The sequence below is a fragment of the Melampsora larici-populina genome, assembly GCF_000204055.1.
Source record: "Melampsora larici-populina 98AG31 unplaced genomic scaffold MELLAscaffold_5, whole genome shotgun sequence".
NCBI classification, from domain to species: domain Eukaryota; kingdom Fungi; phylum Basidiomycota; class Pucciniomycetes; order Pucciniales; family Melampsoraceae; genus Melampsora; species Melampsora laricis-populina.
Genome location: NW_006768769.1, coordinates 2,415,784 through 2,430,796, shown reverse-complemented (window position 1 = coordinate 2,430,796; position 15,013 = coordinate 2,415,784). Strand labels below are relative to the sequence as shown.

The following is a 15,013-nucleotide window of genomic DNA, read 5'->3' as shown; positions in this document are numbered from 1 at the left end:
TTCGACGTAAAATTATTCATTTCATAATAGGGGGTTTCAAGTTGAATTTTTTTGCGTATTTTTACGCTACAACAACTTGCCCGTTGTTGTAAAATATGCGTAAATTTTTTACAGCGGGACACCTTTTTAGGTGTCCCGAATTAAAATTACGTTGTTTTACAAAGATTTTTTTTACGAACAACTTGTCCGAATTTTTAAAAATTACACAAAAAAAAATTGAACTTGAAACCCCCTAATGTACAATCTTTAAATCATTAGTAACAGAGGTTTATGGCAAAAGTTATAAGGAATCAAAGGATTTGATTACACATCAACAAGATTACAAATCATTAATAACAAGCAATTACATCATTGAAATGCTGAATCATCATAAGATCAAATCAATATTCATTAAGGGGTTTCAAGTTGGTATAATTTTTATGTGATTTTTACAAATTTGGGCAAGTTTTTCGTAATTTTTTTTTGCGTAAAAACATCGTATTTTTAAAACGGGAGACGTAAAAAGGTCTCCCGTTTTAAAAAATTTACGCACATTTTACAACAACGGCCAAATTTCTGTAACGTAAAAAAACGTAAAAAAACTTAACTTGAAACCCCTTATTCTAGAACATTCTAAACACAGCATATACACAGCATTTGATCATAAGAATAGAGATTAGTCATGTTTTACTGGTCAAATTAGTAATAAATCTTATCAGATGATGAATAGAAGATCACATTACATCATAGTAATGATCATAATGGGTTGATGAGCTACTCATGGCGAAATTGAGGAATGTAGAAAGTGGTTGAATCATTAGATCACAGCTGTTTACCAACATTTTAGTCATCTTTTGGTTTTTTAGATGGTAAAGAGGATTTTTAAGAGCTGTTTACCACTTTAACAATTTGTATTGATGTGTTTATAAACTTGTGTCTTTTGTGCGAAATTATGTTTCCTTTCTTCTTCATCTCTTACAGAGCTTTAATTTTATTTATCATTATAAATTTATTATAGCAGTACTAGGTCACTCAAACCAGCCCTTCATCAGAGGAGAAATTTGTTTTATGTGCTTTATATGACACTGTCATTCTGGAATAATATCAAAAAGATATTGAGATCATTTTTCTACATTTTGACTCGACTGGAATAACACTAAAATTGTGTTGAGATTAATTAAATCAGGTGCTTTTCTCTTATCAAATCAGTTATATTTCTCTGGTGCCTTATCAGTACTCAAGTCAACAGTTTCTCTTTCTGATTGACTTGTTTTAGAAGAGCAGTCCTTAGACAACTTCTACTAGTCATTTTTATTAGTAGATTATCCTCTTCCAGCTCTGTATAACCCTTGTTGGGCTATAAGTTCTACACCGTCTACAGCCTACATCTGATACCCAGGATCTGATTCAGATTTTTCCCCTAGGTTGGTCTTCATTTTAGTGGCAAATATTTGCAGAGAGAAACTTGGCAAGAGAGAAACTTGGCAGATGAATTGGCATTTCACCTTGTTCCATCAAACATGATGCAAGAAAAACTCCCCCAAATGGCTTCACAGCTTCTGGGATGGAATTTCACAGTGGACTTTGACTTTGAACTCCAGGCCGAAGTCATCAACTTCCCTGCCTTGGCCGCTCTTGACTTGTTGTCTTCAAAACCCGTTGAGGATAATCCGAAGAAGAGACCCAAGATAATCCCCTCAGAGCATCTCCAACGCTTGCGAATCTGAATGACTAAATGTTACGTTTATGTCAAAAACATAACCTGTATTGCAGTTTTTCAGAAAATCATCCTCCAGCGCCGGGGGCAAGGTCTCACACCTGGCCCACAGTGCAAACTTGGTTTTTGGGAAATGACACACTCCCATGCTCAGGTCCGCAAATTTGCGGACCTGGCTGAATCACTGAAAAACCAGTATCTCAACGGTTTTTGCCCAAACATTGACTAAAATAATTGTCCATATGTCGAACTTGTTACGTATTGTGATAATAAGATAGGTAGGTGACTGCTCACGTCTGGACAAAAAGGGACTTTGAGTGACATGGGTTGAACCTCAAGAGGTATTGAGCATGAATTTCAGTAGTGCGCTGGAGGGCGCTGTCACAGAATAAAAAATACAGCTGTCCAGCCGAGGAAATAAATTACCTGTATGTGTTTTTGAATTCAGCCGCGTTGGAGATGCTCTCAATTCAGGATGGGGGTGCAGCCTTAAACAAAAGGCGCGCCCTGGCGCGTTTTTGTGAAAAAGGGCGCGTCTAGGCGCCACTGGCGCGTTAGGCACGGCCTTTCACCGCGCAAAAATGAAAAAATATGAAAAAAATGCAAAAAAAAATCCACAAAATGCATTTTAACCAACCTTAAATACATAATTCTTGCTGATAAGGTGGAAGATGGATTGTTTGAAGGTCTATTGTTAATTGAAGTTGATTCATACAATAACTTCAAATGGATTTTATAAGAAAATAAACACGCGGAAAGCCCCACTTTCTCACTATGAGGCATACAGGCCTTTGGGCACGCTCACCTTGTTTCCAAGATGTTTAGGCGCGCCCTGCGCCCAGGCGCGTTATTTTTTTGCGCCCCCATCCTGACTCTCAATATATGTGTTGTGCGTTCGACAGTTGTCAGTCAAGATTGTACTTGATGTTATATCTACAACCCACTACCTCACACCTCATGGGGGGCAAGTAGTGCTAGTCTGTCTTTGAACCCAAGTCTTATCCTTACGAGGTCGTGGGCGGCTGCGCTACCCCTTGGACACGAGCATCTGTCATAGTCTTCAAGTTGAACGCCCGCACTCCTGCACAAAAAGCCTCTCGCCGGGCTTTGACAAGCTATTGTATCCGACGGTACAGTGACAGCTCAAGATCCGACAGCACATGACACAACTGCAAGGCCACCTTTCACATGTACGCACTCAAAATAATGTACCATCAGACACACACGAAGAAAGGTTGCCCGTCTCAGTCAACTCCCGGCACGACTCGCACGCTTCCTTGGCTTTGCTCGCCGAGCGGCGAGACCTCCCTGTTTCTCACACCGGAATGACGACAGGTTTCTCACTGCTTGAGACGCGCCCTCTTGTGTTGAACGTCCTGTTCAACCTCCTCCAATTCCGCTTGATCAAGAACGTCACGCTACCGCCATTACATTCACAACCCTAGCTAACTACTCTAAACCAGATTAGGCCAGCCGAGTCCTTTTCTTATGGGTTGCGTCCATTTGAATGCTTGCCCCGCCTAACGCCAGCCATGAGTGCCTCACCAGTCCTGACTCGCGTAATTGAAAACCGCCGCTACCGTATCTGACCTTGTACACAGGCGACTGAACTATCCCACTCCAGCTAATCCAGTCTGCATCTCCTCGCGACGCAAAACGACTCTTGCCCAACACACCTTGCGCGTGAACGACGATGATCATTTTGAACGCTCGGATCTATTTAAGATCAAGACCGTTGGTTGGCTTCATCATCACTGCAGTTCTGTTATCCACTCCATCTCCCAAGCTCTCGAATGATTCAATCACCCTCTCCGTTCACAGACCAATACACCTCAATTGACCCTACAGAGCTCTTAAAGTTGAAGCGAATCACCCATGTAGGACCCTATACTCGGTTGACACTCAGATGGAAGGCGAACCTGGAAGTTGGAGAGAACGTAAGCGCAAGTCTCGAATGATATTCGACACAGCTAACTTCTTGCTTTGCAAATTCAGACCGCTGGCAGTTCATATCGACGCAAATGTTACAATGCTTCGGTCGTTCTCAACAACGTGACACTGGCTGTGACGTTAGTCCAGGAGTCTCTTCACTACAGGCAGGACCTGAGTGGGCGAGTTAATCTCGAAGGCGTAGTCGTGCAGGGTGGCATCGACCGCTCAAGCCGCTTGGTGCTGGACGCTCTAGACGACACCGCTTGCGCAGATCGTAGAAGAAGCTTCGCCGCAGAGACGACTGTTGGCTTGCAGGTTGCGGGAAGTGCGCTCCTTGTCAAGGACTCTTTTGTCCGGAATGACTCAGCTGGGAGCAAATGGAGGGTGGCCGTCATGATGCACCGGGAGTGGGACATGCAGGTTGGTTCCCAATTTCTTGCGCTCAAACCAAACCTAACTGAAATCCGACGATAGTATTTGATGTACAGGGAGTTTGAGGTTGATTATATATACGACAGACTCGCCATTGGAGCGGCCTCAATTGGTCACTTGCGACCCGGAGAAGTCGTGTCCGTCTCTGGGAACGTGGTAGACATAGGAGGCGCGCACGGCAAATGGATCGTCGCGCTCCATCACTAGACTCGCAAGAGGACATCCCATTGGGAGTGTATACATGTACATAGAAGTGACCAGTGACACCCCCAGCAGAATGCAACGTCCATACACTGTCCATTCCGTCCCGTCCGAGCCATTGAGCGACCCAGCACTAAAGAGGAGCCTTTACTTTCGCCCGTTCCCGCCTTCCTCATGCCTGTTCAGTCACTCAACTACTCACACCAAATGGAGTGTCAATGGCCTTTCATTGCTCAATATCCTCCCAACTCCCAGTGAAATTCATCAAGCTTCCGAACCAGTTTTCACAGTGAAATGGCCTCACATACGTTTCCTAAACGTCACATACAACGTATTCAAGGTCCGCGTGCAGAGCCAACCAACACCGCATGTGTGACCTGTTTACTCGCCGTCAGTGATGGGGCAAATTGTGGGTATATTTTTCGGAATACCTCACTTGGATGACCCAGGTATTGGTGCTCCTGGTACAGTTCACAACCTTGCCCGTGAAATCCACAACATCCCCAGCACTGACTATGTGCTCCCCTAACTCGACGACTACGTCTTCCGTCATTTCATAATACGTGTGGAAGTGTGTCACGTACTGTAACTATGCGCGGAAATCCCGTTAGCTGATATTTTCGTACCCAATTACGTTTGAGATTGCTCACCGACGGCTCCCATGCTGTGTGCAGCACATGCATCAAAATATGCCTAGGGCGAGACTCGGTTTGCCCGACGCGGAGACAACGAAGGATTCGTCCACGGCTGCGCAAGGCGAATTGATAAATGTCCAGAATCGTTGATACTTCAGCTCGACTAAGCAACACTACAGAGTCGGGTAACGGGCAAAGATGAGTATGGGTGCAATTGCGTTTCTTCATGATGTAGCCCTCGAGGCGGTATGATTGATTCGGTTCCAACTCAATACCATCTTCGCCCGCCCTAATCACGACACTGCTCATGTGACCCGGCCGCTGCGAAAGTGCAACATCAGCAAAGAAGCCTCGAGTTGGTAAGCCATTTGAAACTATTTCTATCTGTCGGATATTTCTGAGATTATATCAGTCCCGGTGTCTTCTCTGGTACTATTTCAAGCATGACCCACCTCGTCCCTGAAGGAAACCACACCTCTCCAGTACATCCTAAGATGAGAGTCGTGAATATGCGAGATGTTCGTATTGTCGGACATGTCGCTGTTTCGTCGATCACGTCGTGTTGCCAAGAAATCCGACTCCAATTTCCGCGCTTTCGAACAACAGGACCGAAATTGAATCAGCTTAACGTGCAGCGACGCTGAACACAGGAACTGGGACACGCTGACCTCCCCTGCGTTTCGACCGTTCATGTGTCTTCTGGTCTCACTACCTCGTCAGGCACCAAGTAGAAATAAAACTCGACTGTAGCTCGTGCACTCACTCCATCATCAAGAGAGTTATTACAATGCACGAGCTGGGACTGAATTTGACTACCAAGTCGACCAAACTGCCCTACGTCGCCAGGCACCAAGTAGAAATAAAACTCGAATGTCGCTCGTGTGCTCATTGTAACATCAAGCCAGTTACTTATAATGCCCGAAGCTGCTCAGTCGGGCCATGTCCTTTAGTGCTGATTCACGCCGGGCAATTCTATACATTATTCGCCATTCCGGCATGACTACTACAGTACAATAACAAAGCAATGCGGCATTTCTGTTTTACTCCCCAAGCCACCGCCCTTCGCATTTTTCCCGGATACATCTTGCTAAGGCTATCGTTGGCAAGATGAAGGTCGTAGAACGTCAAACCCCAAACTCGCGTAGGATTACGATACCAACTAATTGACCCAGGCTCGTTTGACAGAGAGTCTCAAGTCTGTTCAACGTTAAGCTCGAATTGATCTCCATCCTGACATGACATATTCCCCGAAACCCTAATAGTAAAGAATTCAACAGGTCGTGATTCAAACACCCCTGAATCTTAACGGTTGATGTCGGCCCCACTAACATTGAGACCCCGCGCGGCCTCTGAACTCTGATCGCTCGGCTCATCAGGAACCGACTCCTAAGGTCGAAGCACGGCATCAGCACATTAATTGAGGGGGAAGCTCATGCAATCAGTACTGACATGAATCGCAACATGGTGCCCAGAAAGTCGAATCAAATGGATATGGGGTTGTCCCCACTTTTGATACTCGGTCGACGTAATGCAGAGGACTGGCGTGTCGGGGTCGATCATAACAATTACAACCTGAGAGTTGAGCATTGTTGTCTGCGTCATATGCAAGCGAGGAGTTAGTACCACTATTAAGCAATGTTGTTGAACATGACTTACAATTCTGATTTTAATGGCGTGTGGGAACTTTGCTGTAAGGCGGATTGGGTAATTGTACAGATTCCAAAAAGCAGCCTTCAGATGGAGCACTTTATTCATGATGATTACCGCAGCTGTGCCCTCTCGCTAAATGCCCATCCCGGTCGAACTGAGGACGACTTACCCAACCTCTGTAACACTTCCGAGCCGACTCAGCCGTGAGAGTCAACAGGCTAACACACCCCGCTAAACATATGACAAACCGGACCAGCGTAGGCCGTGCGTGAATCACTGGCCACGTTCGACTCATAATCCGCGTCATTCCCCCACTACAACATCCGGACGGGACTTTGAACATGGCCACAGGACCCAGGCCAGATCGCGATGGCGACGACTGAACCAATTGAGTGAGTGGTTGAACATTGTCCTCTATGACCTAATGCATGAATGGCACAAGCTGATAAGGAAGGTTCCGGTCGTTGAACACCCTCGCCTTCAGCAGCGCGTCGACAACTTTCCTGCGTACCACCCACCACCCAGAAAATTCCTCTCGGCGGAATCAACTCCACCATCTAAAAACACCCTGAAATCAAGCATGGCTGCAGAAGTTGCGAACCGCGAGGCAAGTCGTGTCTTCCCACTTCAGTTTCAGGCGGTCTTGACATTGGGCCCCCTAGTAAGTGTGATTCGCTATCTATATCGTATTGATATGGCTCACCACTATCGTTATTCCCAACCCTTACCAATTCGGTAGTTCCTCATCGTCGCTGGACTTCCTGTCTTTATGGCATGAACCGTCGCATCGCCAACATACCAGTCATTATAGCCTCCATGCCTCCTTGTTCAAATCTCGAAACGGATTACGTGTACAGAATTCAAGCTTCAGTTCACGCCGGCATCTCTGGGAACAGTATCAATCTCATGCTAGACCCACGTCAGACTATTCGTCTCGGGCAATTCCCTTTGACACGCCGCGCGCTCGCGAATCGGACCAGCACGACGGGCCATGGGAGGGTTTTGCATCATGCCATTGAATATCCCGACGATCATGATCGGGAGTCATGGACTTTCACGGTCCTGCATAATAACTTGGACTCATCTGTAAGCAACGTTGTATAACTCAATTAATCATTTCTAACAACAGTCTCTTCAGATGTTACAATTCCAACAGTTTACGGCTGATTACGTGGTGAACATTGTGACACTTCTGCGTATTGGCAGGGACACGTTCGAGACTGGAAACGTGGTTCACATTGAAGGCACTGTTGATGGTTTCAATGAAACGACTTCAACCTTCTCTATCCGAGTCAGTGCCCTTACAACTCATGGCTTCCAGAATCACACTAATCGCCGACTATTCCCGTACCATAGGTCACAACCGCGGCGGTATTGAGAATCTGACATCTTGGAATGCGTTCTACATCTTGAAGAACCCTGCGTTTCATTGACGTTCGCCTCTCTTCAGTGCAGTTTTTAACTTCGGTCGAAGACTAAGGTCGCAGGGATTGTTACAACACTGTAGGCCATGAGACACCCCGTCTTTGTGCGATGATCCCCCAGGTTCATGAGACCCCGAGCTATTCTGCAATGATCTCTTTGACCTGCGAGAATACTATCAGCTTTGCCACACGGTGCACTGAATCGGTTCGTAGCTTACGTGCACTGCCCAGATGTGTCCCACGTCTGAGAACTCTAGGATGTGTCCACGGAAGTTGAGAATTGCGCCTAGCAGGACGCCCCCAAACGATGAGATAACGCCATTGCCGATATCTACGTAAATCGCCGTGAACAACAGCCATCTGTCAAGCTGTAAAAGTGATTGGTCAGCGAAAGTCGGAGCCCCAACTGACCATTCAGCTCACGTGCGTTACATAAACGTTGTGCTCAACCACTAGGGTGGTCCATTCTGCTTTGTGAACGTGGTGCTCTTTAACACGTCCTCGACTCGAGACTTCGAGGACGTTCAATTGTGAAAGGGAATGTGAAAGGCAATGGCTTCCGATCTCGAAGATAGGATCGGGACGAATGATAATCGACTGTGAGCCGTCGTTTAAGCCGATAAGATCGCCTGCGAAGTGAACTGTTGTCCCTTCCGCGAAGTTGTATCCGTCGTGGATGTTCAGAAGCAATGTCAATGGGGAACACCGTGCAAGCGGATGAGTTGTTTCAACCTCGAAACATCGATGCCAGTGGTTTCCGGCACCCCTCATATAAACCTGAGCACTGCATGAGTACTGGGAATTGCATGAAATATAGTTCTGCTTACTTCATTGTGCAGAGACATCACGCCAGTCAATCGCAAAGTGAGCGGCGTCGTCTGAGCCGGTCTCCAGTGTGACTCTGGCATGGTTGTGCAATTGGCAAAATATGAATACGACTATATAAAGTAAAGTAAGTAGTTCCAATTGAATCGTTGAGAAAACTACGACTATGGTTTCTAATCGAAACAGCAAATGGTTATCACTTCGCTCTCAGCGATTAATTCAGGTCTGTTTCGTGTAACAAAGGGGTAGGGTTACCCCCACGAATGCGTCATGCCGTGATTGGTTTTGCATTAGGACTCTCTTAATGGCGGCTTTGTTCACGTACCTATACATGCGCATGAAGCGGCCACACTATGTGGAAGCGGTTAAGGTCAGTGCCATTACCAACAATGCGCGAACTGAGTGAGCACATAGCGTTTAAGAACATATCATCTTGCTTGAATTCATGGCCTCTCCAAAGCACCATCACGTAAGGGAGAATATATGAAACATGAGTAATTTTGTATTATACAAGGGTTTCTTGACAAAGTAGCACGGATTGAATGACAAATATAAGCTATGTACATGTTCAATAGTAGAAGCATATTTCCAAACAGACGACCCTGTTGTTTCAGTCATAACGCGGTTGTACACAGGAATCCTTGATACCCTTGCGTATTGAACAATTTTCTTAGGATAGAGTCACAGGGCGGTAGACAACGTTCGTAGTCGCCATTGATCGTTCAGTCTCAGTCAGAATTACCTTTGTCCCAGCCGCGGAAGTGCACCTCGAGAGCGCGACATAGAGTTGTCCGTGTGCAAAGACCGGCGTCCGCAAAACCACAGACTTTCTCGAGAGTTTGTCCCTGCGCTTTGTTGATTGTCATCGCAAAAGCGACAGCAACAGGGAATTGGAGTCGGTAGAATGAAACTGGGGTCGCTTCTTTTCCTGGGTGGTGAAGCCTCATCCTTGGAAGTGAAACATTAGTACCCTTTCTGGGTCCGGTCACAATCAAACATTCTAATGCGTTATCGCCCGTTTCTCTAATCAAGAGCCTTGTGCCATTACAGAGTCCAGTCACCAAGTTCAAATTCCTCAGCAAGACCACGACACATCCAACCTTCAACCTTATCACGTGATTGGGAAAACCGTTTACCTCAAATGTGTTCAGGATGTCGGCACTTACGTCTTCTGCGTATTCCTCGTCGATTTCGTCGAGTGATGTTGAGACCACGGCGTTACCATCAATTGAATCTATTATGATTGAGTTGATGGTGTCGACCACCCGATTCAGCGGTGTTATGATTGCCCGCTTAGAGTAGTACATCGCTAGTTCGTGCCAGGCCTTTGCCCTAATCCATCCGTTCACCCCAGAGTAGTATTGCCTTACAATGGGTGAATTCAAGTCCATTCCCGGCTTAACACTGACTGTTTCGACGTACTCCAGCGGCAATTTCGTAGTAATCTGTTCCTGGAGCTGGCCTGAACCGAGCTTCAGCAACCAATCGGCAAATGGTCCTTGCGAATCTTTGCATCGCTCTTCTTCGGTGTCTTGACCTAATCTCATGTTGATGGTTAGTTTAAATTCATCGACTTCGGCCCACAATTCTGAGTACTTGAAACATGCTCGAACCGCGTCCATCACTCCTCCGTGGGGGACGACGGGCAAGATTTGTCGAAAGTCACCGGCGAAGAGAATTGCGAGCCCGCCGAATGGTTGATTGCACGCTCTCAAGTCTCGAAGGGAGCGGTCTACACACTCAATGGAATCTTTCTTCATCATCACGATTTCGTCCCAAACGACAAATCGAGCAAGCAAAAGCATGCGGCCGATTGCAGTCGTGGGTGTAAAGTTGCAGGTCGAGGCCTCGTCGCAAGGAATTGGGATCTTGAATTGAGAGTGAGCAGTAGCTCCGTTCAGCAACAGCAATGAAGCAATCCCAGAAGAAGCAACAGCTATGAAAGGGATATCGTATGCGTTGCAGAAGTGCAAGCATGTGTTGAGCAGAAATGTCTTGCCAGACCCTCCGGGTCCGTCGACAAACATGCATCTTCCGTTCCCCTGGTCGATAGCTTCACAGACCGCTTTGTACACCATCGTTTGTTCGGAAGTGAGCTTGGGTACAGCAGATGCAATCTCGACAAGACTCGAATCACGTGTAACTTGATCGGCATTTACATCGTAATGACAACCGCCCAACTCCATTATTAAGCCTTGATTGGCTTGTTTCAAACCAACGCTGTCCAAGGTAGCTCCCATTTCGTCGAGAGTACGGTCCAGGAGCGCAAGGCCATAGTGTTCCAGATGTAAGTCCGTGGTCATAACGTGAGGCGCGGTGAGAGCAATTTGGTATCGACAGTCGTCTACCAAATCGTCGAGATGATTGTCCCAAAGTAGTTGCGGATTGGACGGGGGGCTGTGCACTAAAATCAGTGCAAGCATCGCTCGGAGTTGACCGCCGGTCTTCCAAAGCGCTGCCTCTGTTAAAGCAGCGTCGTAGTGTGCGTCACTCATCAACAGTCCCCGTGCATCAGCAGCGGATCAATAGTCGTTGTAATGAACACCATTGAAGCACCGGAGTGATGCAAAAGAGGTAACTCCAGGGACCTGCGTCAGGAGAAGACACAGATAGTATCTATCCCCGTGGCCAGGTCTAGCAAAGTAGAGCCAAGATATAGCGCCTGTGTCTCTCACTCGGCGGGTCCATTCCTTGTCAGTCTCGTTCCACCTAAAATATTGGGTCATGTCTGTGTAGAGAAGTGATCAAATCGTGATCCTTGACTTCTCAATCGGCTGGTTCTCAAAACATAATCGCATGTACTCAGTGAGAGTTGTTCTGCGTGCTCGTCCGGAGTCGACTTGGGCACGCAATGATTGTGAATTAGGAAAGTATACGACATTGTTGTTTTCGTCATGAAGCGTAAGTCGTTCAGTCGCAGGGTGACGGCCTGAGAGCGGAAATTTTAGCAACCTCCATGCGGCTGTGACAAAACACTATCAGTGACGAACAGTATATCACGAAGAGAAAAGTAATTACCTTCTGACGCGCCTAGAAATCGGCCGTTGACGTAGTCGTTTGGCTCGTTGTCCGTCTCCAGGCTTAGGTCTTGACGGTCGTGGCCCTTCGCAATGTACTTGTATAAGTATTTGATAGCTTTCATGCTAACTGCGATTTCGATGTTCATATGACACTGAAACTTCAGGAGGAGGAAGGGATTGTATGCAACGATGTCCTGATTTGTGTATCGGTGGCCGTTCTTGATGAAAAATGAGCCGTCGTCAGGACGCTTGTACTTGGGATATGAGCTATCCGTCATGATCGTCTCTGCTTGGAGCGCCTTCGGGAAATTGTACTTGCACCCAGTGCCATTCCAGCACGACTTTCCCTTGCCGCAGGGCCCGTGAACCATGAGCTCCGTGACCAGCAAGTAAAGCATTGGTTCCTTGATTGGATCGGGAATTGTTGCTCGAACCAATAAGTCAACCTGCTGTGGTGTCCTGGGCGTTGAAGTTTTGTCAAGAATGAGGATTGTGTGAGCATGAGGGGCCCCGCGTTTCTGGAATTCAATTGCGTGAACGTCTGAAACGCAGACACCAAGCCTTCCTCGCTTCATAACATCTCGGTGCATTTCTTTGAGTTTCATTCGATAGACCCGGGATAGCAGGATAGACCCGGGATAGCAGGTCTGGCCCGGAAGCAGAGCCGCTTTGAGTTCTGGCCAATGGGTGCTCGCCGTCATCGTGATGAATAGGCTGGGCGGACCGTAAGTCTTGACTAATGCCATCGCATCTTGATACAGCTCGGACATTGCGCGCGGACCACCCTTGAAGGAAGAAGGGAGTATGACATTGCGGCCAATGGTAAAGTCGTTTGTATTCAGTGCTTCAGTCACGCCGTTGTACAGTTCCGCTCTTAATCTCTTCTGATTATTCCGAGCCCACTTCAACCTAGCGTTCTCGATGCAAACGTACATGTCCACCAAGAACTCTTGAAACAGTCGTCCGCCGCGAAGAATTGGTGAGAAGACGTCTTGCCGGTCGTACAGTGTGTAAGCGAACCATTCAAGTGCTGTAATCTTGCCACTCTTGCCTGTGATCACGAAGTGTCAGAATGATTGCGAACTGGATGGGTGTCAACTTAGGTTGCTTACGTCGCGCGGTGAAGTGACGGTAATGTTCGTCCCACCCATGGGAACCATACATAAAGAAAACTGGGTACCTCAACGGAAAGTAGGTAGTATTTAGCTCAGAGACACGGCGCAAGTCGCCACTCTGGTATTGGATGATCACGTCACGGTCTTTCGAGCCGACACTGCCATCGCCCTGAATGACAGCTGCGACCTGGCTGCAAGTGGGGTAGTTGTAACGGTTTTTGTCCCTCCCGTGTACTTGTAAGGATTTAATTTTGATTGTTCTGACTGGATTCGAGTTCAGGATTTCTTCAGCGGCTTTGTACATCTTAGCATACGGGTTGGTAGAGTACATGAAGTCTTGAATTTGCCGTAAAACGCCAGGGTCCATTCTGGAATTGAGCGGAGTCCGATATGCGACCTCTTCGTCTGCTTGGTCGCCCCATATGAACATCTGTGCGAACTTCTTCGTCGCGCCCGGGAGAGGCAGGAGTGAGCCGATTTTGTGAGTTAGTTGGCCATGTATGCGATAACTCCAAGATCCCCCTTCGCCGGCGACGCTTTTGTCCTGCGAGGCGGCGGTCGAGGTAAAGGAAACGGCGTTGTTGTAACTGCGGATATTGGCGCGGAAATTCTTTGCCACTGGTAAGAAGACAGTCAGCGTCATTCAGGCTTTGGCAGTCTCAAATAAGCTTACGTTTGTCTTTACCAGTAAATAGCTTTTGGAGGAACGGGGGAGTCAGCTTGTTCTCCAGGTGATCGGATGGCAATCCTACTGCCCCCTGTTGACAACAAGTCGAGTATGAAACGCTAGCGTGATCCATTGTACGCACTGTGCGCTCGAGTTTCCAGTGGAGTGCAGAGCATGTCGAACAGGGATCACTACATTCACCAATATTGTATGGAAGTTGTCCTGGAAATCGGGCAAGCAAGCTAGATTCTTCAGTCTCAGGTAAGGATGCGGATGCCAATCCAAAGTCAGCAGGAGTAGACTCGTCGTCGGACCCTGAGTCGCTCATGGCTGATTGAATGGGTAATCGTCGGAAGATAACGTAGGAGAAGCAAGGAAGAGTTGGGTCCTGTTTCACGTAGCACCAGTGGAGTGATTGGGGGATAAATGAGTGTAGTTTCATTGCGACAGGGAAAACGTAGTGAATATGAACAATATGGAGTAGAACATGATTACAACCGCACAATTAGCCCAGATCAGTGGATTAAGATACATGATATATGGCTAGCAAGGCGAATGGGCCGGTCAGGACTCGCGAACATAGGAGGCGGTTGCAAGGGTGTACATGGGAGCAGTGTAGTGTGTGTGACTACAGCCATTGAGCATTCAGACCAGCTTGGCCTTCTTTGATCCGCGAGTGCCAGAGGGGGTTTTGGGAGTACTTGGGCCGGCCTCAGGTTCTGGGTCGAGAACGGATTCGATCGAACCGGTCTGGGAGCCGCAATTGAGATCTTGGCGTGAGGTCTTGGCTTTTCCCTTGTTGGCCTGAGCGTCTTTGTCCCCAGCCTGGGGTGCACGAGTCGGAGTCACATTGGGAACATGCCTACAAACGGGGCAGCAGGAGGTGAGTTGAGTGAGGTAATGATCCAGAAGGATGTTTGTTATGAAGTCTCACTTGGCGGGCTTGACTCTACCAGTAGGGGTGACTTTTGTCCCCAGTGCAGTTCTCTTCTTAGACGCCGCTTGGTGTCCGGTCGCCACGCTGATTGAAGTGACCTGTTCGATGACAATGTTAGTAACTGAGCAAATGGTAGGGAGTGAATTGACTTGCATCTACAACCCATCGATGGTCCTTGTCGTTCCAGTCGACAATGAAACCATTAACCAAGGTCTCTTTCCCAGGTTGAATCAATCCTTGTGATTTTTTGAGCTTCTGTGTTGGTCGGATGCGATACTCGACCTCAAAGTTGACATAGTCACGCAGCTAAGTTGTAGGAATCAGTACACCGGCTTTAAAATATAGACTTGAGAATGTGAGGACAACAAACCTCAGGACTATAGTCCACATGGTTCATGACGAAAGCAAGGGTAGTGTCGTCCGTGTTTGACTCAGGAATATCGTACTTGGTGTTCACGATACCAAGGCCAGAAGCACCA

The 15,013-nt window shown here is 47.3% G+C and overlaps 4 protein-coding genes across 4 annotated transcripts; 2 read left to right on the top strand and 2 right to left on the bottom strand.

The window, feature by feature from the left end:
• Positions 1–3,489: 3,489 nt before the first annotated feature.
• Positions 3,490–4,267, top strand: MELLADRAFT_60406 (uncharacterized protein; the record flags this gene model as incomplete). The annotated part of the gene is made up of 3 exons (XM_007406063.1): positions 3,490–3,633; positions 3,692–4,048; positions 4,103–4,267. The coding sequence occupies 3 exons, from the start codon at positions 3,490–3,492 to the stop codon at positions 4,265–4,267; spliced, it is 666 nt and encodes a 221-aa protein (XP_007406125.1).
• Positions 4,268–6,543: 2,276 nt separating this feature from the next.
• Positions 6,544–7,924, top strand: MELLADRAFT_60405 (uncharacterized protein; the record flags this gene model as incomplete). The annotated part of the gene is made up of 4 exons (XM_007406064.1): positions 6,544–6,749; positions 6,898–7,207; positions 7,471–7,632; positions 7,685–7,924. The coding sequence occupies 4 exons, from the start codon at positions 6,544–6,546 to the stop codon at positions 7,922–7,924; spliced, it is 918 nt and encodes a 305-aa protein (XP_007406126.1).
• Positions 7,925–8,146: 222 nt separating this feature from the next.
• On the bottom strand, positions 8,147–8,878 carry MELLADRAFT_60404 (uncharacterized protein; the record flags this gene model as incomplete). Its single annotated transcript, XM_007406030.1, has 4 exons — positions 8,147–8,167; positions 8,189–8,338; positions 8,394–8,747; positions 8,798–8,878. The coding sequence occupies 4 exons, from the start codon at positions 8,876–8,878 to the stop codon at positions 8,147–8,149; spliced, it is 606 nt and encodes a 201-aa protein (XP_007406092.1).
• Positions 8,879–12,838: 3,960 nt separating this feature from the next.
• On the bottom strand, positions 12,839–13,730 carry MELLADRAFT_33675 (uncharacterized protein; the record flags this gene model as incomplete). Its single annotated transcript, XM_007406029.1, has 2 exons — positions 12,839–13,548; positions 13,616–13,730. The coding sequence occupies 2 exons, from the start codon at positions 13,728–13,730 to the stop codon at positions 12,839–12,841; spliced, it is 825 nt and encodes a 274-aa protein (XP_007406091.1).
• Between the last annotated feature and the right edge of the window lie 1,283 nt (positions 13,731–15,013).